The sequence below is a fragment of the Cyanistes caeruleus genome, unplaced genomic scaffold (assembly GCF_971803275.1).
Source record: "Cyanistes caeruleus unplaced genomic scaffold, bCyaCae1.hap1.1 HAP1_SCAFFOLD_89, whole genome shotgun sequence".
Taxonomy (NCBI): Eukaryota; Metazoa; Chordata; class Aves; order Passeriformes; family Paridae; genus Cyanistes; species Cyanistes caeruleus.
The window spans coordinates 481,640-504,733 of NW_028255894.1; the positions used below are offsets into that span (position 1 = coordinate 481,640).

Below are 23,094 nucleotides of genomic sequence, written 5' to 3' on the forward strand. Positions count from 1 at the left end.
CCAGAGCAAGTTGTGTGACACCACTGAGTGGGCTGTGACATCCCAGGTGGCTGTGTGACATCTCGAGGTCACTGGGGAGGTCACTCTGCCCCGACCTCCTTCACAGTTCCCCCCAGAGAAGTCCCACCCTGCCCTTGCAGCAGCCTGTCTGCACAGAAACACTTCCAGGGCTCTCTGCATTTCCCTTCCCTCACTCTTGCCTCACTCACACACCTCCCAACAACCCACTTGGTGCTTTCAGCTGCAAGGAGTTCAAAGCTTCTCTGTCCTTCAGCAGCTGCTCTAATTCTGCCTTCAGACAACTCTGGGGTTGTGTTTATTGTAGAACTCCCTGTGTGTCTGAAACATTCCTTGTGTGGTTCTGCCTTGGGGAAGGGGAACCTCCTTGGTGGCACCTGGGGCTTGGCACACACTTGAGGAGGGTGTCTGTTTTCCATGGGGAAACTCAGCAGTTTTAGATTGCTAAAATCAAAGAAGGAAAACCCCTCTTTGCCTGAGTGCAGCCAGTTCTGTGAGCAAAGCAGGTCCCAGGGGAGAGAGGAGAGACAGGATGGGGCTGGGGAATGTGGAGCAAGGTTGTCCCCACTGGGTCAGACCTCAAGGCACAGCTTCTCTGACCTGGCCAGACCTCCTTAGGAGAGACCCTGGATCAATATCCATCACTGAATGCTGCAATCACCTCTGCTCTAAAGAGAACAGGAATAAAAGACACCCTTTAAAATAGGAATACCTATTTCCTAGAAGCTCTTTGAACTGTTTCTCCATAACCATTGTAGGAAACTTTCCTAAGAACTGCACCAGACCAGAGGGAAATCAAGGCACAGCCATGGTTTGTTAGGACTTGCTTGATCCTAATGAGCCCCGTGGTGCATTTGGAGCTGAGCCCTTGAACCTCAGGGCCTGAGAGGAGATTGCACAAACCTTTCCAGGAGACCAAGTCAGAGGAAAAACCCAAAGTTTCTTAAGGCACTAATGGATCCCACTGTGACCCATCCCCAACACAGGCTCCTCATGGACTCCTTGGAGGAGAGAACTGGAGGCCAGGATTGCACAAAAACCTCCCAGAGACTCAGTGTGGGAAGGAAAATCCAAAGTAGCTGAAAAAGCCCTGAGTATCTCAAAGTATTGATGAGCCCCACTGAGTGTCAATGCAAATCTCCCAAGGGACTCGTTAAAGCAGATAATTGGGGCCATGATTGCACAAACTAATCAGAGACTCAGGGTGGGAAGGAAAAAGGAAAGTGCCTTAAGAACTGAAGTACCTTGAAGCATTAATGAGCCCCACTGAGTGTTGTTACTGACAGAGGCTCTCAAGGGACTAATTACAGCAGATAATTGGAGGCCAGGATTGCACAAAGCTCTCAGAGACTCCAAAGCAAAAGCCAAAGTCCTTTGAAAAAGCTGCAGTCCCTGGGAGCATGAAGGAGCCCCCAGGGCCATTCCTGAGCAAGGCTCCCCAGGGACTCCTTCCAGCAGATCCCTGAGGCCACTGGCATGTGGGCTAGGGGGGATGCTGAGGGCAGGCCAAGGGGGTGACAGTGGCCAGCCTTGCTGGGGCTGTGCCAGGAGGCCCCAGGGCCTCAGGACAAGGTGTCTCCTCACAGCCCTTGCTGGCACAGCTTTGGCTGCTGTGGCCCAGGGCACCAAGCCTTGGCTTCTCTTTGTCCCCAGCTGTCATCAGTGCCTCCAGTTCTCTGCTCTGCCTGGGGCCTGGGGACACTTTCTCAGTCACATCCCTCAGTGGGACCCATTAAAAGTGAAAGAAACTTTGGAGTTGGATTCTGACTTGGAGTTCTTGAGAGCTTTCTTCCCCTCCCTGTCAGGGACTGATGTTCAGGGCCTCAGCACAAAGCCCCAAGAGGCTCATTAAAGTCCTGCTGCTGTGTCTGTGCTGCTGAGCTGGGCCGGGCTCCTGGCACAGAGGCAGCTCCTGGAAACCAAGAAGAGCTTCAAAAGCACATTTCTCTTGCTGAGCAGCTCTTCTGCCAGCCCAGCAGGGCTGGGGCACTGCCTGCAGCCACCCTGGGCACAGCCCAGAGGCACAGAGAGCTTCAATCAGTCAGGGCTGGGAAGGTGCTGAGAAGTGCCTGGGGCAGAATCCCTGCCAGCCCTTGACACAGGAAGCCTCTGGCTGCAGGACAATGCAGCTGCAGCTCCTGGAGGCATCTCCTCAAGCTAGAACATGCCAGTGCCTACAGACCCTGTGAGTACATTCTCTGCCTGTCCCTTGTGCAGAGCAGCCAGGGGTGCCCAGGGCTGTCCTGCAGAGCAGGGTCCTGCAGCCCAGGGCGCTGTGCTGGGGCAGGGACTCTGCTGCCTGCCAGGGACAGCTCTCAGCCGGCCCGGGGAGCTGCTCCCAGCGCTGGGGAGAAGCTGTGGGGGGAAGGAGCCACCCTGAGCAGGGCAGGGGCTGCTGCTGAGAGGGGCTGTGTGGGGCAGGGCTGCTCCCAGCTCCAGTCCAGCCTGGACACAGCTCCAGAGGACACTTCCCAAAAGAAGGTGAGACTGGAATTGCTGTAAAGATCAGGAGCTTTCCTGAGACTGTGTTCAATTTCTCTCTTTAAGCAGGGTGGGAAAGTTGAGATGATAGCAAAAAGATTTTTGCTTTTTATGCATTTTTAATATATTTTTAGATCTGTAAACTATTATCATGTAATTATAAAATTTTAATTCTTAATTAACTCTATTAAACTATTATTCTATAGTATAGTATAGTATAGTATAGTATAGTATACTATACTATACTATACTATACTATTATATTATATTATATTATATTACATTTATATTATAATTAAGGACAACTATTATCCTTAATTAACTCTAATATGTTTCCTAACCTTACTCTTAGATTTTAGAACAATAATCTGATCTTCTAAATAGATTTCTGAAATACTGTATAGTCTTATCATCAGGGAGAGGAGCTACAAGAAGAACATTTTGTTTTGTAACCAGAATGTGAGCAGTCATAACAAAAACTGGGGCATAGAAACCCTTGGACCTACTCCAATGGGTTGACTCAGGGGTGTGTAACTGGGGCAGCTGAATCTCCTATTGAATGTTTCTGTTAAATATCCTAATTAATCAACCTTAATAAATTGTTGAAATAAGGGGCCGGGTGCACCCCATCCCCACTGGGATACATGGAAGTTTCCAATAAAGGTCTGGATTTTACATTACTGTTCTAACACTGTTGCAAAGGTTTAGGGTTTTTTTCTCTTTTGATTATAGACAACGAAGGAGATGAGAGAAGCAGAAGAGGAATTGTAATCCCAGAATCACAGAACATTCTGAGGTGAAATGGACACACCAGGATCAGCAAAGTAATGTTGGAACATTTACAGAGATGCCAGAATTGTAAGTTTGGGTGCTCAGTCTCTCTGCTGGGAGGCTCCTAAACAGCCTAAATGCACTGCTCTGATATTGTCATTGGTATCTGGGTCTCTCAGGGAGGCTCTGGCATCTGCAGCAGCTGAGTCAGGCCCTGCCCTTGGGATTGCTGCCAGGCAGGTGTGTCCATGGGAATGGGGTGTCCCAGCTTCCCTGTGACCTGTGGGGCTGTGGGCAAAGCAGTCCATGGGAAAGGGGAATGAGCTGAGCCCCCTCCCTGAGATCCCATCATGGGCACACCTGGGGATCTCCTTGCTGTGTCCTTCCAAGCTCTGAGCTGCCCTCCTGGCTGCAAATCTGTGCCAGAGCCTCTCAGAGTTCCCTGAATGTCCCACAGGGAAGGGCAGAGATGCCACAGCTGAGGAAATGCTGTTGGCTCTGCCAAGGGAGCCGTGAGTGTCCTTGGCAGAGGGGGGTGCTGAGACCTTGCCCAGAGACCTTTAGAGAGGGTGAGACATTCAGGGATCCCTCTGCCCTGGGCAGGGTCTGGTTTATGCCAGGGTGACACAGGAGTGTGATTGTGCTCTGATTCCAGCCAAAGGTGCAAACCCAGGGCAGTTGGGAACAAGCCCATCCAGACCCTCACCTTCCCTAAGCCACAGGGAATCCTTTGCCTCTCACATCTCTCAGTGGGAAATTCTGAGTGCAGCAGAAATGCTGGGGATTTCTGACCTCAGAGAACCAGGAATGATTTGTGGGCAGGAAAAGAATATTTAAAATTTCTTCCTGGTCTCAATATCTTTTAGAAGTGGGAATAAAGATGGCAACAAGCCCTTCTGCATTAGGAGTGATTCCCCTCAAAAATCCTGAATATCCAGCTTTTCCCCTCTGTTACATGGCCACAAACACAGGGCCGCAGGGCAAGGATGGCTCCTGGAGAGCCCCCAGGCATGGGCCTGGCTGCTCGACAGCACAGCTGGAGCTCAGTCAGGGACCTGGGTGAAGTTTTCCCAGAGCTGGAACAAGGGTGGGTGAGTCCCAGTGGGACAATCTACAGGGAATGGCCCATGTTTGACTCAAAGCAATCTCTCCTGACTTGCCACTGTCCTTTGTCCATGAACAGGTCCCCATGTGCAGCCACAGCAAATGTCCAACGGCAGCTCCATCAGCCACTTCCTCCTGCTGGCATGGGCAGACACGCGGCAGCTGCAGCTCCTGCACTTCTGCCTCTTCCTGGGCATCTCCCTGGCTGCCCTCCTGGGCAACGGCCTCATCATCAGCGCCGTAGCCTGCAGCCACCACCTGCACAGCCCCATGTTCTTCTTCCTGCTCAACCTGGCCCTCACTGACCTGGGCTCCATCTGCACCACTGTGCCCAAAGCCATGCACAATTCCCTCTGGGACACCAGACACATCTCCTACACAGGATGTGCTGCACAGCTCTTTTTCTTTCTCTTCTTCCTTGGAGCAGAGTTTTCCCTCCTGACCATCATGTGCTACGACCGCTACGTGTCCATCTGCAAACCCCTGCACTACGGGACCCTCCTGGGCAGCAGAGCTTGTGCCCACATGGCAGCAGCTGCCTGGGCCAGTGCCTTTCTCTATTCACTGCTGCACACAGCCAATACATTTTCCCTGCCCCTGTGCCATGGCAATGCCCTGGGGCAGTTCTTCTGTGAAATCCCACAGATCCTCAAGCTCTCCTGCTCCAATTCCTACACTAGAGAACTTGGGCTCATTGCAGTCAGTGCCTGTCTGCTACTTGGTTGTTTTGTGTTCATTGTTTTCTCCTATGTGCAGATCTTCAGGGCTGTGCTGAGGATCCCCTCTGAGCAGGGACGGCACAAAGCCTTTTCCACCTGCCTCCCTCACCTGGCTGTGGTCTTCCTGTTCTTCATCACTATCATAGTTGCTCATCTGAAGCCCCCCTCCATCTCCTCCCCATCCCTGGATCTGGCAGTGTCAGTTCTGTACTCAGTGGTGCCTCCAGTCCTGAACCCCATCATCTACAGCCTGAGGAACCAGGAGCTCAAGGCTGCAGTGTGGACACTGATGACTGGATGGTTTCAGAAACATTAAACAGCTGGACAATTTCTGCAAATCACTTGTAATAAAAGTCAACTTTGATACTTCTTGTTTTAATTTTGGAGGTTCTTTTTCTTCATTTTACTTTCTAATATTGTGTACAATAAAATGTTATTATTTGTGCCATTTCTCATTTTGTTTGTCCCTCCACCTTCCTTGTGGCCACAGACTATGTCCATGAGGGCCTGTGCTCTTGGTGGCTTTCAATGAACGAAAGGATCTCCCAGCAAAGTTTTCTCCAGAGATGCCCCTTTTGTTCCCTTCTCTGGAGCTGCAGCAGCAGTGTCTGTGTGCAGAGCTGGGGCAGATCAGTGCTGGCACAGCAGCTGTGGCCAGGAGCAGCAGCACTTGGTGTTGCCAGTGCTGCTCCCGTGCCACTGCCCCGCTGCCCTCCTGGCCCTGGTGTTGCTGCAGGGCCTGAGTGCTCTCGGGGCCGGGCACAGCCCTGCGGGTGGCAGTGCCGGGGCTGCAGCAGGGACAGGCCATGGGCACTGCTGGGGCAGCGCTGACGCCTCAGGGCAGGGCCTGGGGGCTCCAGGCTCCTTGCCCAGGCTCTCTCAAGAACACGGCCAGGCCAAAGCTCAGCACAGAAAACCCCCGTGAGCAGCCCCAGGCTGGCCGTGGGCAGGCTAGGGGCAAACAGCATGGCTGGGGCTCTGCAAGGTCCCTGGGGGAGACGGGAAGGAGCAGCAGAGCAGGGGCTGATCCATCCCCACTGCGCTGGACACCCCAGGGCAGCGTCCCAGAGCGTCCTCATGGAGCTGCCAACAACATCCCCCCTGTGCAGCCCTGGCCTCTCCCCCAGCTCAGAGAGGTGCCGCATCCTTGCAGGCACAGCCACGGCAGCACTGGCTCAGGAGCCCCTGTTTGCACTGCCCAGAGCAGGCGTCAGCACCCCCATGGTGCTGCTATGGGGAGATGAACCTGAGGGGGCACAAATGTCATCAGCCCCTGGGGCCAGGCAGGGCTGGGGGATGGGAGGGAAACCACTCAGGTTTGTCGTGGCCTCTGAAGTCACACAGAAAATTTGTTCCCATGAGCTGTGAGTTTCCTGTGCCACTGCAGACCTTGTTGCTCAGAGCCAGGGCTGCCTGGCAGCCACCCCCAAACTGACCTGAGCATTTCCTTTGCTTCACCTTTGCTTTCTTTACTCTTCCTGCTCCAGATTTCCTATTCATTTTGATTAATAACCCCAGCTCCCTCATCTGCTCCTCACAGGACTTGTGCTCCAGACCCCTCACCAGCCTTGTTGCCCTTCTCTGGACAACCTCCAGCCCATCCATGGCCTTCCTAAATTGGGGGCCCAGAACTGGACACAGCGTTTCAGGTGCTGCCCAATCAGTGCTGAGCACAGGGGAAGAATCCCTGCCCTGCTCCTGCTGGCCACACTGTTCCTGATCCAGGCCAGGAGCCATTGGCCTCCTTGGCCACCTGGGCACACTGCTGGCTCATGCCCAGCCTGCTGTCCATCAGTGCCCCAGCTCCCTTTCTGCCTGGCTGCTGTCCAGCCACTCTGTCCCCAGCCTGTAGCACTGCAGGGGTTGTTGGGGCCAAAGTGCAGGACCCGGCACTTGGACTTGTTAAACCTCACCTTGTTGGGTTTGGCCCCTGGATCCAGCCTGTCCAGCTCCCTGTGCAGAGCCCCCCTACCCTGCAGCACATCAACACTCCCAGCCAACCTGGTGTCACCACAGTTCCATGGGGCCCTAGAGTGTCACAATGGTCTCCAGGATTCCATGAGGCCTCCCAGGGTCACAATGTCCCTTTGGTTCCATGGGACCTCTTGGTGTCACAACGTCCCTTGGATTCTTGGGCCCTGCAGTGTCACAATGGCACCTTGGTCCCCCAATGCCCCACAGTGTCTCAGTGGATCTTTGCTTCAATGAGGTCTCTCAGTGCAGCAATGCTCTCCTTGGTTCCACAGTGTCACCATGGCCTCTTGGTCCCAAGGGCACCACAGTTTCAAACAAGTTTCCTTCATTCCATGAGTCCCTGAGGAGCAACACTGGCCCCTTGGTTCCATAGGGCCCTGCAGTGTCCCAAGGGCCCCATCTTGACATGAGGTCCTGCTCTGTCACAATGCTCTGCATGGTTCCACAAGGCCCTGCAGTGTCACAGGGGCCTCTTGGTTCCATGAGCCCAAGGAAGAGGTGGCCTCTGGAGTAGCAAAATTCATTAGCATTCTCCAGGTGGCTGAGGATCCCTCCTCATCAGAGCAGGAATGAACAGAAATGGGCACAGCTTTCTGGCTATCCCAGCTTTGGGATGGGCCCTGGGCCTGGAGCAGGAGCAGCTCCTGAGAGCCCCAAGACCGGGGCTCTTGTGCTGGCCTGGGCAGATGGGATGGCAGGAGGGGCTGCAGAGCTCTCAGCACCTCAGGGAGAGGGGAGCAGGGCACCCAGGGAGCCTCCTTTTCCCTTGGCCAAGCACCTTCCCCCATGGCTGGGGCTGAGGCCTCTCTGAGCTGCAGCTGCTGCTGTGCCCTGCAGAGGGGCTGAGGCCGTGGGGCAGCGCCCAGAGCAGCCGGCCCTGAGCAGAGCTGTGGGGCCAGAGCCAGCTGGGCTGTGCTGGGGAGAGGCCCTGGCTGCTGCCGAGAGCTCAGGGCAGCTGGGACAGCTTGGAGGGAGCTGGGCTGGGCTCAGAGAGCCTGCCAGAGAAACCAGCAGTGTCCATCTCAGCCTGTGTGAGGGTGCAGGGGCAGGACTCAGCCCAGGCCTTGTGGGGCAGGGACAGCGCCTGCAGGGCAAGGGATTGAAAATAGGCAAGTGGCTGAGAGAGGAGGCTGCTCTGTGCCCTTGGTGGCATGAGCAGAGCAGGGAGGGGACCCAGGACATTTGTCACCACCAGGTTCTGTCCCCAGGCGTTGGCAGCCCTGGCTGCTGACCCCAGGTTTGGCTTGTGCTGAGTTTGGCCGTGGCCCAGCTCCATCCTCCTGTGGGCTCAGGGCCTGTTGCTGGCCATGGCCAGCCCTGCCCAGCCTCTGTGCTGGCCCAGAGCCTGGCAGAGCCCGGGCAGGGCTGTGTGTGCAGGCCCACAGGTGCCACAGGCTCTGCAGGAGCTGGGAGAGGCTGCCCAGCAGGGAGGCCATGGGGCACAGAGCCCCAGGGCTGCTGTGGGCACCACGGCACAGGGGCCATGCCCACCTGCAATGCTCCTGCCCTGGGCTGGGTCTGCACAGGGGCTGGGGCACCATGGCTGGGCCAGCGGGGCACAAAGGGGCCACGGAGCCGCTGCCAGGGCTGGCAGCAAGGCCAGGCACAGAAAAGGAATTGCTGTGCACAGCCTGTGCTGGCCAGGGCTGGCTGTGCCAAAGGCAGGACTAAGCCTCTCTTGGTGGCTGCAGGAAAAGTCCAGAGCCCAAAGAGCCTCCATGGCTGTGCTGGAGACCAAGACCAGAGGAGGGAAATGCAGGGCTGCCACCAAGCAGTACCCTCGTCCCCCAGACAACTCTCTCAAGGAGACATTTAAAAGGAATTACAATTTTTTGTGTCTTCTGAGTTGGATGCACTGGAGAAATACCAGCAAGAGATTCTGAGGAGCTCAAAACAACAAAACAGCCTTTACTGGCAACTATAAAAAATCAGAGAAACTTTGACAAATGGTTTAATATGACATTCAATAAACAAAAAACTTCTCAAAACATTAACTTGGCCCATTCAACTCCACAAACTCTAAGCCTGTTCATTTTAAGTTTCTCAAAGTTTGCAAGAGGACAGAAATAGGAAACACAAAATGAAAGAAAGACAAAAAAGCCTTAGAGAAACACACACAGAGATACCAACTCCTGGATTCAGATAGAAATTCCAAGAGGAGGTAGGGTCAAGATGTGTGTTTGCCTTGTAGTCAGCCTTAAGTTCCCCTTGGTCTTCCTGGGCCCTTTCCCCAGGTGGGATTTCCCATCATTTGGTCACTCAGGAGCTGGGCTGGGGGCTCCAGAGGTGGATGAGGAGCATTGCCTTTGGTGTGCCAGGGACTGGCAGACACTGCAGGGCTGGGATAGAGGCTCTGGGGGGATTGGGGTTCCAGGGCAGTGCAGTGCTGGGGTTACAGGGCAGGACAAGGCTGGACCTGACCCTTCCTCCCCTTTGAAACACAAAATGTTTCGAGCCAACAATCTCCTCCAGTCTCTCACAACAGGCAAAGCTGGAGGTGGAATCTCAGTTCTGGCCATGGACACCTGGCTGAGAAGGACAGTTCTTTCCCATAGGAAGGAAAGCACAGAGCCCCAGGGTTTGGAAGGCAGGTGAGAGCTGGATATCAGGAGGCCAAGGCTGACAGACAACCCTGACAGACTTGTCAGTAATGGCAGATTTCATCTGGGAGCAGTCTTTGGGTGTAGGGAATATTGGAGGTGGAATCCCAGTTTTGGCCATGGGAACCTGCAGAAGAAGGACAGTTCCTTCCCATGAGAAGGAGAGCACGGAGCCTTCCCAGTGTTTTCTGGGGAGATGAGAGGTAACCCTCCTGAACCATTGCAAGAGAGTTTTCCTAGCAATGTTCCTATGGGAACAATCCCTCAATATCAAGAAATTTGGAGGTGAAATCCCAATTCTGGCCATGGGTGCCTGGAGAAGGAGGACAATTCTTTTTCATAGGAAGGAAAGCACATAGCCCCAGTGTTCCAGCAGCAGATGAGAAGTGACCCTCAACATGCCCCGGTCAGCTGCACCAGTCAGGCCAAGCCAGACCTGTTCCATGTTCCCTTGGTTCCATTGGGCCCTGTGGTATCACAATAGATCCTTGGTTACCTGGTGCCACACTGTGTCGGAATGTTCTGCTTGGTTCCATGGGGCCCTGTGCTGGTGCATTCCCCCCTCCCCTTCTCAGGCCGCCCTGCCAGCTGAGAAATGCTCCTTGGGCCTGGGCCTTGGCCAACAGCCCCTGGGCTCAGCTCCTCTGCAGCTCATCAGAAACACTGTCTGCTCCCAGGCACTGCTGCTGCCCAAGCAGCTCCTGCTTGCTTCAGGAGCAGCCCTGGGAACTGTTCCTGTTCCCTGCGTGGCACAACATCCCTGTTCTCAGCCTTGCAAAGAAAGCTGTTGATGCCAGGTGTGGCCAGGATGAAACATTGCTGTGCCTGAAGCCCCTCTCTTGGGGCCCTACAAACAGCGCTCCAAAAGGAGCCCCTTGCAGCTCTCCTGGGCCAGCCACCTCCCTCGGAGTGGGGCCTCTGTGAGCCGGGAACTCTCCCGTTTGCTGCACTCGGGGCATCCCCGAACAAGGACGGAGCCTGGGCCGATCCCCCCACTCCTCCAGGCTCAGCCCTTGGCCCGCTGGGGAGATGCCAAAGCATCGGCAGGGAGCATTTCCCTGCCCTGCAGGGGAATTTCTCACAGCTGCCTTGCACTGCCTCTTTGTGTCTGTGTGCACACGCCAGTGCTGTGCCCTGGCAAATGGGGCAGAAATGCTGCTCTGGGAGGGGCTGGAGTGCCTTGGAGATCTGAGTCAGTCAGGCCTGTGAGTGAGGGTAAGTCACGAGGTAAAAGCTAAGTTAAATGCTGCCTAGTGTTGCTCTTTTTAAAGTTTAATATAAGTTATAAGCTAAGTTGAATATTTTTAAGGATTATCCCTCTGTTAAATCAAAAAGTCATAGGTTATAAATTGGGTTAAATCCAGTAAATGCTGTTGTTTTACTAAATTGTGACATTTGAGGTTTCAGTTAAGGTTAAGGTATAACTGAAGTCCTGTTAGGTTTGAGCTCTGTTAAGTGAGCCAACTCTGGGATGTTGTCATGTGTTGTCACACAGCTGTACTGTCATGTCACAGAAGACTGTGATGTCAAAAATTCAACCTGTGATGTCACAGTCTGTTCTGTGATGTCACATCCTGGTCTGTGATGTCACAGAGCTACCCTCTATGATGGCAGTCTCTGCTCAATGGCCTCACACCATCCTTTATGATGTCACAGTCAGCTCTGTGATGTCATAACCCCATCGGTGATGTCACACAACCATCTCTGTGATGTCATACAGATACCCTGTAATGTCACAGCACATACTTTGACCTCACAACCAGGTCTATGATGTCACAGCCTTCTCTGTGATGTCACACAGTCCCCTCTATGATGCTGTAGCTGCTCAGTGACCTCACACAACAAACTCTGGGATGTCACAACCCTAGCTGTGACCTCACACAACCCACTCGGAGCTGTCACACAGCCCCTTTCTGACATCACAGCTGCTCTGGGGCTCCAGGACACAGCCACAGAGGTGCTGCTGGGACACAGCCCCCTCTGGCCCATCCCACAGCCCCTGCCAGTGCTGAGCCCCTGGCAGCTCTGTCTGGGCCTGCTCTCTGTGTCCCTGAGCTGCCCTGGCAGGGCCCCAGCCCTGCTGGGCTGTGCTCAGGAGCTGCTCCTGGCCAGAGCTGTCTCTCTGCAGCGCTGCCCTTGCCAGGAGCTGCCTCTGAGCCAGGAGCCCGGCCCAGCTCAGCAGCACAGACACAGCACCAGCACTTTCATCACCCTCTCGGGCCTTTGGGGCTCTTGGCATCACACTCAGTCCCTCAGAGTGTGCTCCAGAAACTCCTCAAGAGCTCCAAGTCAGATGGAAACACTGAAGTTTCTTGTAGTTGAAATGAGAGACACGAGTGAGAAAGCGTCCCCAGGTTCCAGGCAGAGCAGAAGACTGGAGGCCCTGATGGCAGCTGGGGACAAGCAAGGGAAAGGTGTCTGTGGTGCTGAGCAAAGCTGGATGTGTTTCAGGAATGGCAAGGGCCAAGGGCTGAGCCCCAGCCCCTGGCAAGGCAGATGCTGTCCCTCCCTCATTGCTCAGGGCTCTTCCCGGGCCACTGGCATGTGGGGATGTGCAATGCCAAGGGCAGCACCATGGGGCGGCCCCTGCCAGGCTGCTGAGCAGGGACAAGGAGGCAATGAGGCCCCAGGGCTGCCAGGGTCACTTGTCCCCTGCTGGCCTCAGGCCCAGGGCCAGCAGCCATGGCCAAAGGGCTGCACAAGTTGCCTCTGGCAGGGCCTTGCAGCTGCACAGCCCAGGGCCCTCAGCCTCTACCTGCTGCTTATGTGATGAGGCCTCCAAACCCCATCCTGGGAGATTTTTGGTCACTCTCCATGGTCTGTGAAAATGGAAACACTGGTCAAAGTTATTTTCTACCAAATCTTGCAGTGACAGAAAAAGGATCAATATGTTTAAAGTGACTAAAAGTGGATTTGGATTTGTTAGAAGGAGGAAATATTTTACAATGAGAGTGGCACAAAACTGCAGCTGCTTTTCCAGACAAATGGATGCCCCATCCCAGGAATGCTCCCAGAGCAGGAGCTCTGTGCAACCTGACACAGTGAAAGCCCCTCCCCAAGGATGGAATTGCTGTTGTGTGGGTTCTCTGATGTGCTGGGTGCCCTCACAACCCTCCTGGCCAGAATGTCTGCTGAGGGCCAGCCAGGCTGCTGCAGTGGCACTGACCTCACAGCCATCACCATTGCAGCCATGTCCCCTGGGCCTGGCTCTCCCCTTTCCTCTGCCCCTGCCTTGTCTCTGCTGGCATGAAGAGTTGTTTAATTATTATCTTGTCCCCAAGGTGCTGGGGTCAATTGCTTCCCAGTCAGGCTCCTGGAGCAGCAGTGGCTTTTCAGAGCCCAGCCATAAATGAGCCCTGAAGCAGCAGCTCTGCAGTGCTGGCCACCAGGCCGGGGTGCCAAGGGAGCCTTCTGGCCATGGCCTGGAAGCAGCTGCTGCTGCCAAGGTGCCTTTGGTGCCTCAGGCTGTCCCTGGCACAGCTCCCAGCACGGCACTCTGCACTTGTGCCCGAGCCCTTCCCTGGCTTGGGGCTGGCCTGGGGCTTTTCCTGCATCGGGATCTGCCCTGGCCATGGCACAGGAAAGGCAGTTCCTGCTGGAGCAGGAGGCTGTGCCTGGAATGGGCTCAAACAACTCCAGCAAAGCCCTGTTCACTTCAAAATTGCTTCTTAGAGCACTGTAGTCTAATAATTGTTATAGCTCCTATACTGTGGAGTAAATAACTATTTTTCTTTATTTACTCTGTGGTGTAAATAAATCTGTCTAATCATGCCAGAATCAGTGACAGTAGTATCTGTATAAATATATCTGATATTCCATTGTTAATCCTGTGGGGAAAATTGCATTAGGGTTCAGTTCCACCTGTCCAGTCTTTACACATAAACCTTTGACAAAATCTGGAGCTGGGATTGGATCCAGCTACTCCCAGTCTCCTTTCTTAGAAAGAATTTAAAAGTCTAGGCAGCCTGGAGGGGTTTGAGGATCCCTGGTGCCTGTTGGGTGTCATTTCTCCACCTCATGACTCAGCAGAAGTTTCTCCAATAAAGCAATAAACCTTTTGCCTGAAGCTCCCACTCTGCCCATGACAGAAAGCCCTGGGAGTGTCTGTGACATCCCGGCTCTTTGGCAGCCTGGGGACTCCTGGGATGTCACCGCGGAGCCCCCGGGACTGCCTGTGACAGAGCGGTACCTTGACAGCCGAAGGACCCCTGGGATGTCACCATGGAATTGCTGTGACTGCGTCTGAGCACACGGCTCTTCAGCATCCCCAGAAACCTCTGGGAGGTTTCCATGGAACCCCTGTCTCTGCCTGTGACATTCTGGCTCTTGAACAGCCAGGAGACTCATGGAATGTCCCCATGGAGCGTTTCTGAGGGCCTGTAACAAATCTGATCCTTGGTAGGCAACCATCACCAGCCCCATGTAGCGATGGTCTGATTCATGGCAACTATCACCAGGACCTGTTGCCATTGTCTGTTTCCATGACAACCATCATAGCACCGTGTTGCTATGATCAATCCCATGGCAACTCCATGGAGACCCCATGCCCGGGGTGGTTGCCATGGACACCAGCTCAGGCCTGGAGCCAGAGCCCGTTGCCATGGCAACCATTTGCAGTCCCATCCCCAGGCTCATGAGATCCCAGAGCCACAGAATTGGCTGAGTTGGGAGGGAGCCATGGAGATCCTCCAGTCCAACTGCTGGCCCTGCACAGCACACCCCAACAATCCCAGCCTGGGCCTGGCAGCGCTGGCCAAACGCTGCTGGAGCTCAGCCAGCCCTGGAGCTGGGAGCCTTCCCTGGGGAGCCTGTTCAGTGCCCCAGCAGCCTCGCAGGAAAAACCTTTTCCTCACATCCAGCCTAAACCTGCCCACTCAGCTCCAGCCGCTCCCTCCACTCCTGTCCCTGGGCACCAGAGGGAAGAGGTTCCCGCAGCCCCCAGCCAGGGACCCGCTCCCAAAGCTGCTGCCATGGCAACCAGGCCTGGCACTAGCTGGGATGCTCGGTTTCCACTGGCTGGGCTTCAGGAATGGCATTCCCCAATTTCCTGCTCCTGCTGAAACTGCGCTGCTGCTCGCTTCCCTCCCACCTCCCATGGAATGCACAAAAGGCAAAGATCCCAGGCTGGGATAAGAACAATTTATTGAGAACAGCAACGAGATAAGGAACAAACAGACACAGAAACAATTTTGGTAACAGAAAGGATAATACAAACCATTCACCTGGAAAACTAAAATACCACCAACTGACTCTTCCTGGCCACGTATTTCCTCCTGCCAAGAAAGGACACCCTTCTCTGGTGAGAGAGAGGGAGTCCTTTTCCTGCCCCTGGCAATGACCTGAGATGGGATTGAATATAATGGACCATGATCACAGTCTCACAGTCTTTGATCCCACATCATGACATTGCCATGGGCAGGAAAAGGTACAGGTGTCTTCCCAGCATGGATCCCAGGGAACATGGATCACCAGGTCTCTTCCCAATGTGGATTCTCCATGGGCGGATGAAACTGGAGCAGTGCACAAAGCTCTTCCTGTATTTTGAGGCACTTGTAGGGCTTCCCTTACCGGTGCCTCCGTTGGTGTCTGCCAAAGTTAGACCTGTCTGAGAAGCTCTTCCCACACTGGGGACACTTGTAAGGCCTCTCCCCAGTGTGGATGTGTTTGTGGGTATTGAGGTTGGATCTGTGGCTGAAGCTCTTCCCACATTCCCCACACCTGTAGGGCCTCTCCCCAGTGTGGATGCGCCGGTGGGTGATGAGGGTGGAGTTCTGCTTGAAGCCCTCCCCGCAGTCAGGGCAGTGGAAGGGCCTCTCATCCGTGTGAATCCACTGGTGCAGGAGGAGATTGGAGCTGGTCTGAAACCTCTTCCCACACTCGGGACACTCGTAGGGCCGCTCCCCAGTGTGGATGCGCTGGTGGATGATGAGTTGGGAGCTGCAGCTGAAGCCCTTCCCACACTCCCCACACTCGTAGGCCCATTCCCCAGTGTGGATCATCTGGTGGCAGATCAGTTGGTTGCTGTGGCTGAAGCTCTTCCCACACTCCAAGCACTTGTAGGGCTTCTCCCCATCCTGAAGCTGCTCATGGACCACCAGCTCAGAGCCCCAGCTGGATCTCCGGCTGCCTTCCCGACACAGGGTGGGTCTTTCCTCCTCAGAGCACCCTGGGATGGGTTTGGAGCCCCTCCTCCTGTGGGATCTCTGGGGATTTTCCTCCCTGTTGGATTCCTGCACTGTGGAGCTGCTCACAATGGCCTCTTCCATGAGGTTCTGCTGTGGGGATTTGTCCTCCCTGGTCTCCATCCTCAGCTCCTTGTCTGGGGGAGGAAGGACAAGGAGAGGATGGGATTTGCCTCCGTGCCAGAGGGAAGGGGAAGGAGATCCCCCCAGTGCGTCCCTGGCAGGACGGCGTCGGCAGTGGGGTTGTCCTGCAGCCGGGGGCCATGCTGGGCTGGGAGATGAAGCAGGAGAGAGGGGGAAAGGGGCACTGACTTCCTCCTCACCTGCCTGGGTGTCCTGGGGCATCTTCCTCTTCCTTGCAGCCTTCTCATCCATCCAGCCAAAGTTTGGGATGGGGAAATCCTGGTTTGGGAGAGAACAAGGAATGAGCATCCTGAGTTTGAAGGTCCCTCTGTCCAAGTCCCTCTCTAGAAGTCCCTGGGTATCTGGGGGGTCTTGGTTTGAAAGGAAAGGTGTTTGCTAGGGAAGGCAGAAACCACCATTGAAATTGATAAAAATTCAAGAAACAACCCTCTCCAAATTATTATAATTTTGAAATCAAAGTGCTCTCAGATAAAGATATAGGAATAGAAATAATAGTTCTTTACTAAAGAAAGGAAAATGAAAATGCAGCAGTACAAAAGAAAAAAAACAAAAAACCAGCTCTCTGAGAGAGTCAGAATACAACCTGACACCCTGTTGGTCATGGTGTTGAAAGCAGTCTGATTAAATGGTGGCTGCAGTCCTCCTGGAGTGACTGATGTGGTTCTGTTGAAGCAATGATCCTGTAGAATATTTTAGCTTACCTCTGAATTTCCAGTGTTGTTGATGGGTCTGGTCTCTCCTCTGGGAATCCAGTGGACAAAGACTGCCTTTGGTGCTTTGATGCTCTGATTATATCCATGCAGGAATACTTGGCTCCTCCCCCTGGGTGGAGCATCTCACAATGGGATGATGTCATTTTATCAGTCCTGCAATGAGACTCAATGGCCCATTAACAGAAGATATCCCCCTGGAGGAAGGATGGGTGATGGAAGAGATAAAGAACACTGCCCCACCTGGTTTTAACAGCTGGCCCATTAACAGAAGATATCCCCCAGTTATGAGGGATGGGTCATGGAGGAGATAAAGAAAACTGCCCTAGCAGGTTTTAACAGATGGTGATAGAATACATACTTTTGGTTACATCTTGCATTGCAACCAAAGATATGGGGTCCTTAAAAACCTCCCAAACACCAAGGTTCAGCCCTGAAAATGCCTCCCAGGTGTTCCCCATCTCTGGTCTCTCCCCTTTGGTGTTCCTGGGTTCCTCCCCATTCCAGCTTCTGGGGTTCGTACTGTGGGTCCCCTGTCTTCTCGGTCCCTGATCTCTTCAGGCTGCTGGGAGTGCCAGGAATCTGAAAAGTTTCCCCCCTTTCCATCTCCCTACTTAGGAATGCTGAAAGTTTTGATGATCCTGGGGTCCCTGCTCCCCTTAGTCTCTTCTTGGGGGTGCAGGTGGTCCATGGAGACCCCCCTCCCTCTCTCCAGGTTGTTGAGGGTCCCGTAAATTGTGGTGCTCCCCTTCTCTGGGCTCCCCACTTTGGGATCCTGGGGGACACAGGGCTCTGCTCCTCCAGGCTGCCTCTGCCAGCAGCTGCCACTGGGAACCCCAAATGTCCCCCCAAGGGCCATTTTCTGCTCAGCTTTGGAGTTCTTCATTCTCCAATCATCACCCCCAAAAACCCAACCCAGGAACCCCCCAGGATATTTGGCCGAGCTCCCCAACCCTGGTCACCTGTGGGAGGGGGGATGATGATCCCACAGTTGGGGGACAGTGAATTCAGGGAGTGCTGGACTGGGATATACTGGGAGTGACTGAGATCCTACTGGAATAACGAGCACCTGACTGGGATTACTGGGAGTATCTGGAAATGCCTATGGACATGCTGAGGGCAACTGGAATATACTGGGAGAGTCTGTAACCATACTGGGGATGAATGGTAACACACTGGGAACAAATAGAAACCATGCTGGGGACAACTGGGACCTCATGCTGGGGACAACTGGGACCTCATGCTGGGGACAACTGGGACCCCATGCTGGGAAAAACTGGGAGGAACTGGGAGTGACTGGGTCTTCACTGGAGGCAGCTGGGAATGACTGGGACCTTGCTGGGAGGGGCTGGGATCATCTGGAGAGGGACTGGGACTCTACTGGGGGCAACTGCGTGCAATTTGGATCACACTGGGAGGAACAGGGAGCAACTGGAACCATGCTGAGGGCAACTGGCATCCTACTGGGATCACAGTGGGAGCAGCTGGGCCATCCTGGGCAAGACTGGGAGCATACTGGCAGCAACTGGCACTGCACTCAGGGTGACTGGGAGTGGCTGGGAGCGATTTGGATCAGGCTGGAAGCACCTGAGGAGTGACTAGGAACAACTGGGATAGACTGGGAGAAACTGAATCCACAGTGGAGGTAAATGGGAGCAACTGGAACCACGCTGGATAATCCTGGGAGCAGCTGTGCCCATGCTGGGGTCATACTGGGATCCTACTGGAACTAGCTGGGATCATAATGGGAGTGATTGGAAAGGTGCTGGCTGTGTCTGGAACCATGCTGGAGGTGTCTGGGAACAACTGGGCCCATCCTGGGAGTGAGAGGGAGTCACTCTGGCCATGACTGGAATCATACTGGGAGGATCTGGGAATTACTGGAACCATACTGGGGGTGACTGGGTGCCATATCTCATACTGGGAGTGACTGAGATTGTAGTGGGAGTGACTGGGATCATCCTGGAAGTGTCTTTCTGTAGATTTTCTGTCTTTCTGTTCTCTATTTCTTCTCCTTCTACTCCTATGTACCTGGAACATTTCTGGATACATAACATCTTAAGGGTTAACACTTTTTAGGTTAAATGAGCTATGTTTGCAAAGTTAATGCTATGGTAAGAGTTTTATGTTCAGTTGGATGTTGTATTAAACCCTTTGCCAAAATTCCTTGATTGTCTGTATTTTACCAGTAAAATTTTGTGTCATTTTGACTTCTTAGCTCAGTTGGTCAGAGCATGGTGCCAGTATCACCTTTGCTGTGGGTTGTGGGTTCAATCTCTGTGTGGGCCATTCATTTAAGAGCTGGACTTGATCCTTGTGGGTCCCTTCCTACCAAGAATATTCTTTACATCTGTCCATGTTGAGAAGATCTGGTTGGTGTTTCTCCTGTGCACCAAACTCAAGCACAGGAACCTTTGGTTACCACCAGCATTGAAGTGTTCTTGGGTGTTACAGCCCTGCAGGCTCACAGTGGCCTCTTGTTTCCATAAGGCCCCAGAGTGTCCCACTGGTCCCTTGGTTCCATGGGCCCAAGAGTGCCACAATGATCCCCTTGGTTCCACAACTTCCCATGGTGTCACACTGACCAATGTTTCCATAAGGATCTGGAGTGTCACACAGGTTTATGGCATTTGTCCTTGCTGCCCCTCACATCCCACTGCCCCACAAAGAGCCCCGAGCTACCCGTGAGGGACAGGCCCTGCTGGGCCAGGCCTGGGCTCAGGGCTTGGCCTTTCTGCTTCCTCCAACCCAGCCAGGGCTGGCTCAGCATTGCAGTTCCCTGCTCAGAGCCTTTGGCTCCCGGCAATCCTGGCCTCCAGGATCTGTTCTCACCAGTCCCTGGGGAGCCTTTGGCAGTCCCTGCCCTCAGTGGGGCTGATTGAAGCTCCAAGGGACTTGGAGTTTTGCTTCTGACTCCTTGAGCAGCTTCTTCAGCCTGAAGGAGGGACAAAGGAGGATCAGGGAAAGGAGAAGGAAGCACGAGGTCAAGCACTCCCTGAATTCACAGCTCTCCACCTGTGGGATCATCACCCCCATGGCAGAGGTGACCGGGGAGGGGGAGCTCAGCCGAGAAATCCGGAGGGGTTGTGTTTTTTGGGGCGGATGTTTGGAGAATGAAGAACTCCAAAGCTGAGTGGAAAATGCCCCTTGGGGGGATACTGGGGTGTCCCAGCATCCCTAAGTGGGGAGATGGAAACAGGGGGAACTTTTCAGATTCCTGGCACTCCCAGCACACTGGGCAGGGGAGGGACTGAGTAGACAGGGGACTCCCAGTACAAGTGGGACCCCCAGCAGCTGGGACGGGGGGAAACCCTGAATATCAATAGGGAGAGACCAGAGATGGAGAACTCCTGGAAGGCATTTTCAGTGCTGAATTTTGGTAGTCTAAAATTTTTATGGACCACATGTCTTGGGTTGCAATGCAAGATGTAACCAAAAGTATGTATTCTATCACCATCTGTTAAAACCTGGTAGAGCAGTTTTCTTTATCTCCTCCATGACCCATCCCTCATAACTGGGGGATATCTTCTGTTAATGGGCCAGCTGTTAAAACCAGGTGGGGCAGTGTTCTTTATCTCTTCCACCACCCATCCTTCCTCCAGGGGGATATCTTCTGTTAATGGGCCATTGAGTCTCAGTGCAGGACTGATAAAATGACATCATCCCATTGTGAGATGCTCCACCCAGGGGGAGGAGCCAAGCATTCCTGCATGGATATAATCTGGGAATCAGAGCACCAAAGGCAGTCTTTGTCCACTGGATTCCCAGAGGAGAGACCAGACCCATCTACAGCACCAGAACTTCAGAGGTAAGCAACAATCTTCTATGGGATCACTGCTTCAACAGAACCACATATGTTTCTCCAGGACTGCAGCCACCATTTAATTGGACTGCTACCAGCACCCTGACCAACAGGGTGTCAGATTGTATTCTGACTCTCACAGAGTGCTGTTTTTTTGTTGTTTTTTTTCTTTTGTACTGCTGCATTTTCATTTTTCTTCCTTTACTAAAGAACTATTTTTATTCCTATATCTTTATCTGAGATCATTTTGATATCAAGATTATAATAATTTGGAGAGGGCTGTTGCTTACATTTTTATCAATTTCTATGGGGGTTTCTGCTTTCCTTAGCAAACACCTTTCCTTTCAAACCAAGACCCCCCAGATGCCCTGGTGACTTATAGAGAGGGACTTGGACGGAGGGACCTTCAAACTCAACGTGCTCATTCCTTGTTCTCTCCCAAACCAGGATTTCCCCATCCCAAACTTTGGCTGGATGGATGAGAAGGCTGCAAGGAAGAGGAAGATGCTGTGGGACACCCAGGCAGGTGAGGAAGAAGTCAGTGCCCCTTTCCCCCTCTCTCCTGCTCCATCTCCCAGCCCAGCCTGGCCCCCGGCTGCAGGACAACCCCGCTGCCGACGCCGTCCTGCCGGGGACGCACTGGGGGGATCTCCTTCCCCTTCCCTCTGGCACGGAGGCAAATCCCATCCTCTCCTTGTCCTTCCTCCCCCAGACAAGGAGCTGAGGATGGAGACCAGGGAGGACAAATCCCCACAGCAGAACCTCATGGAAGAGGCCATTGTGAGCAGCTCCACAGTGCAGGAATCCAACAGGGAGGAAAATCCCCAGAGATCCCACAGGAGGAGGGGCTCCAAACCCATCCCAGGGTGCTCTGAGGAGGAAAGACCCACCCTGTGTCGGGAAGGCAGCTGGAGATCCAGCTGGGGCTCTGAGCTGGTGGTCCATGAGCAGCTTCAGGATGGGGAGAAGCCCTACAAGTGCTTGGAGTGTGGGAAGAGCTTCAGACAGAGCAACAGCCTGATCTGTCACCAGATGATCCACACTGGGGAATGGGCCTACGAGTGTGGGGAATGTGGGAAGGGCTTCAGCTGCAGCTCCCACCTCATCAGCTACCAGCGCATCCACACTGGGGAGAGGCCCTATGAGTGTCCTGAGTATGGGAAGAGGTTTCACAGCAGCTCCACTCTCCTTGTACACCAGCGGATTCACACGGATGAGAGGCCCTTCCACTGCCCTGACTGTGGGGAGGGCTTCAAGTACAACTCATCACCCACCGGCGCATCCACACTGGGGAGAGGCCCTACAAGTGTGGGGAATGTGGGAAGAGCTTCAGCCAGAGATCCAACCTCAATACCCACAAACACATCCACACTGGGGAGAGGCCTTACAAGTGTCCCCAGTGCGGGAAGAGCTTCACCCAGAGATCTCACTTGACCAGACACCAACGGAGGCACCAGTAAGGGAAGCCCTGCGAGTGCCCCAAGTGCAGGAAGAGCTTTCTCCACAGCTCCAGCTTCATCCCACATTGGAGGACCGACATTAGGAAGAGACCTGGTGATCCATGTTCCCTGTGATCCATGCTGGGAATACACCTGTCCCTCTTCCTGCCCATGGCAATGACATGATGTGAGATCAAAGAAGGTGTGGATCTGGCCGTAGCCCTGTCATTTTATTCAATCTCATTTCAGGTCATTGCCAGCTGCAGGAAAAGGACTCCCTCTCTCTCAGCAGAAGAGAAGGGTGTCCTTTCCAGGCAGGAGGCAGTATGTGGCAGGGAAGAGCCAGTAAGTAGTGTTGTAGTTTTCCCTGTAAATAGTTTGTCTTATCCCTTCTGTTACCATAATTGTTCCTGTTCCTTTTGTACCTTATCTCATTGCTGTTCTCAATAAATTGTTCTTATCCCAGCCTGGGATCTTTGCCTCTTCTGCTTTCCATAGGAGGTGGGAGGGAAGCGAGTGGCAGCAAGGTTTCAGCAAGAAATTGGGGAATGCCATTCCTGAAGCCCAGCCCATGGAAACCGAGCATCCCAGCTGGTGCCAGGCCTGGTTGCCATGGCAGCAGCCTTGGGAGCGGGTCCCTGGCTGGGGGCTGCGGGAACCTCTTCCCTCTGGTGCCCAGGGACAGGAGAGGAGGGAGTGGCTGGAGCTGAGGCAGGCAGGTTTAGGCTGGATGTGAGGAAAAGGTTTTTCCCGTGAGGCTGCTGGGGCACTGAACAGGCTCCCCAGGGAAGGCTCCCAGCTCCAGGGCTGGCTGAGCTCCAGCAGCGTTTGGCCAGCGCTGCCAGGCCCAGGCTGGGATTGTTGGGGTGTCCTGTGCAGGGCCAGCAGTTGGACTGGAGGATCCCCATGGCTCCCTCCCAACTCAGCCAATTCTGTGGCTCTGGGATCCCATGAGCCTGAGGATGGGACTGCAAATGGTTGCCATGGCAATGGGCTCTGGCTCCAGGTCTGAGCTGGTGTCCATGGAAACCACCCCTGGCATGGGGTCTCCATGGAGCTGCCAAGGGACTGACCATAGCAACAGGGGCTGTGATGGCGGCCATGGAATCAGACCATCACTACATGGGGCCGGTGATGGTTGCCTACCAAG

At 53.9% G+C, this 23,094-nt stretch overlaps 2 protein-coding genes across 2 annotated transcripts in view; one reads left to right on the forward strand and one right to left on the reverse strand.

Annotated features, from left to right (window-relative positions):
- LOC147646604 (uncharacterized) overlaps nt 1-23,094 on the forward strand; it is a 518,783-nt gene that overhangs the window by 378,692 nt on the left and 116,997 nt on the right. The window lies entirely within an intron of this gene.
- Nucleotides 1-23,094, reverse strand: part of LOC147646611 (uncharacterized) — a 212,429-nt gene that overhangs the window by 174,027 nt on the left and 15,308 nt on the right. The window contains exons 3-4 of the mRNA XM_086873151.1: nt 15,236-15,741; nt 14,534-14,540 (exon numbers count right to left, since the gene is read on the reverse strand). Of these exons, the coding sequence (XP_086729277.1) occupies nt 14,534-14,540; nt 15,236-15,741 (513 nt within the window). The remainder of the gene's footprint in view (nt 1-14,533; nt 14,541-15,235; nt 15,742-23,094) is intronic.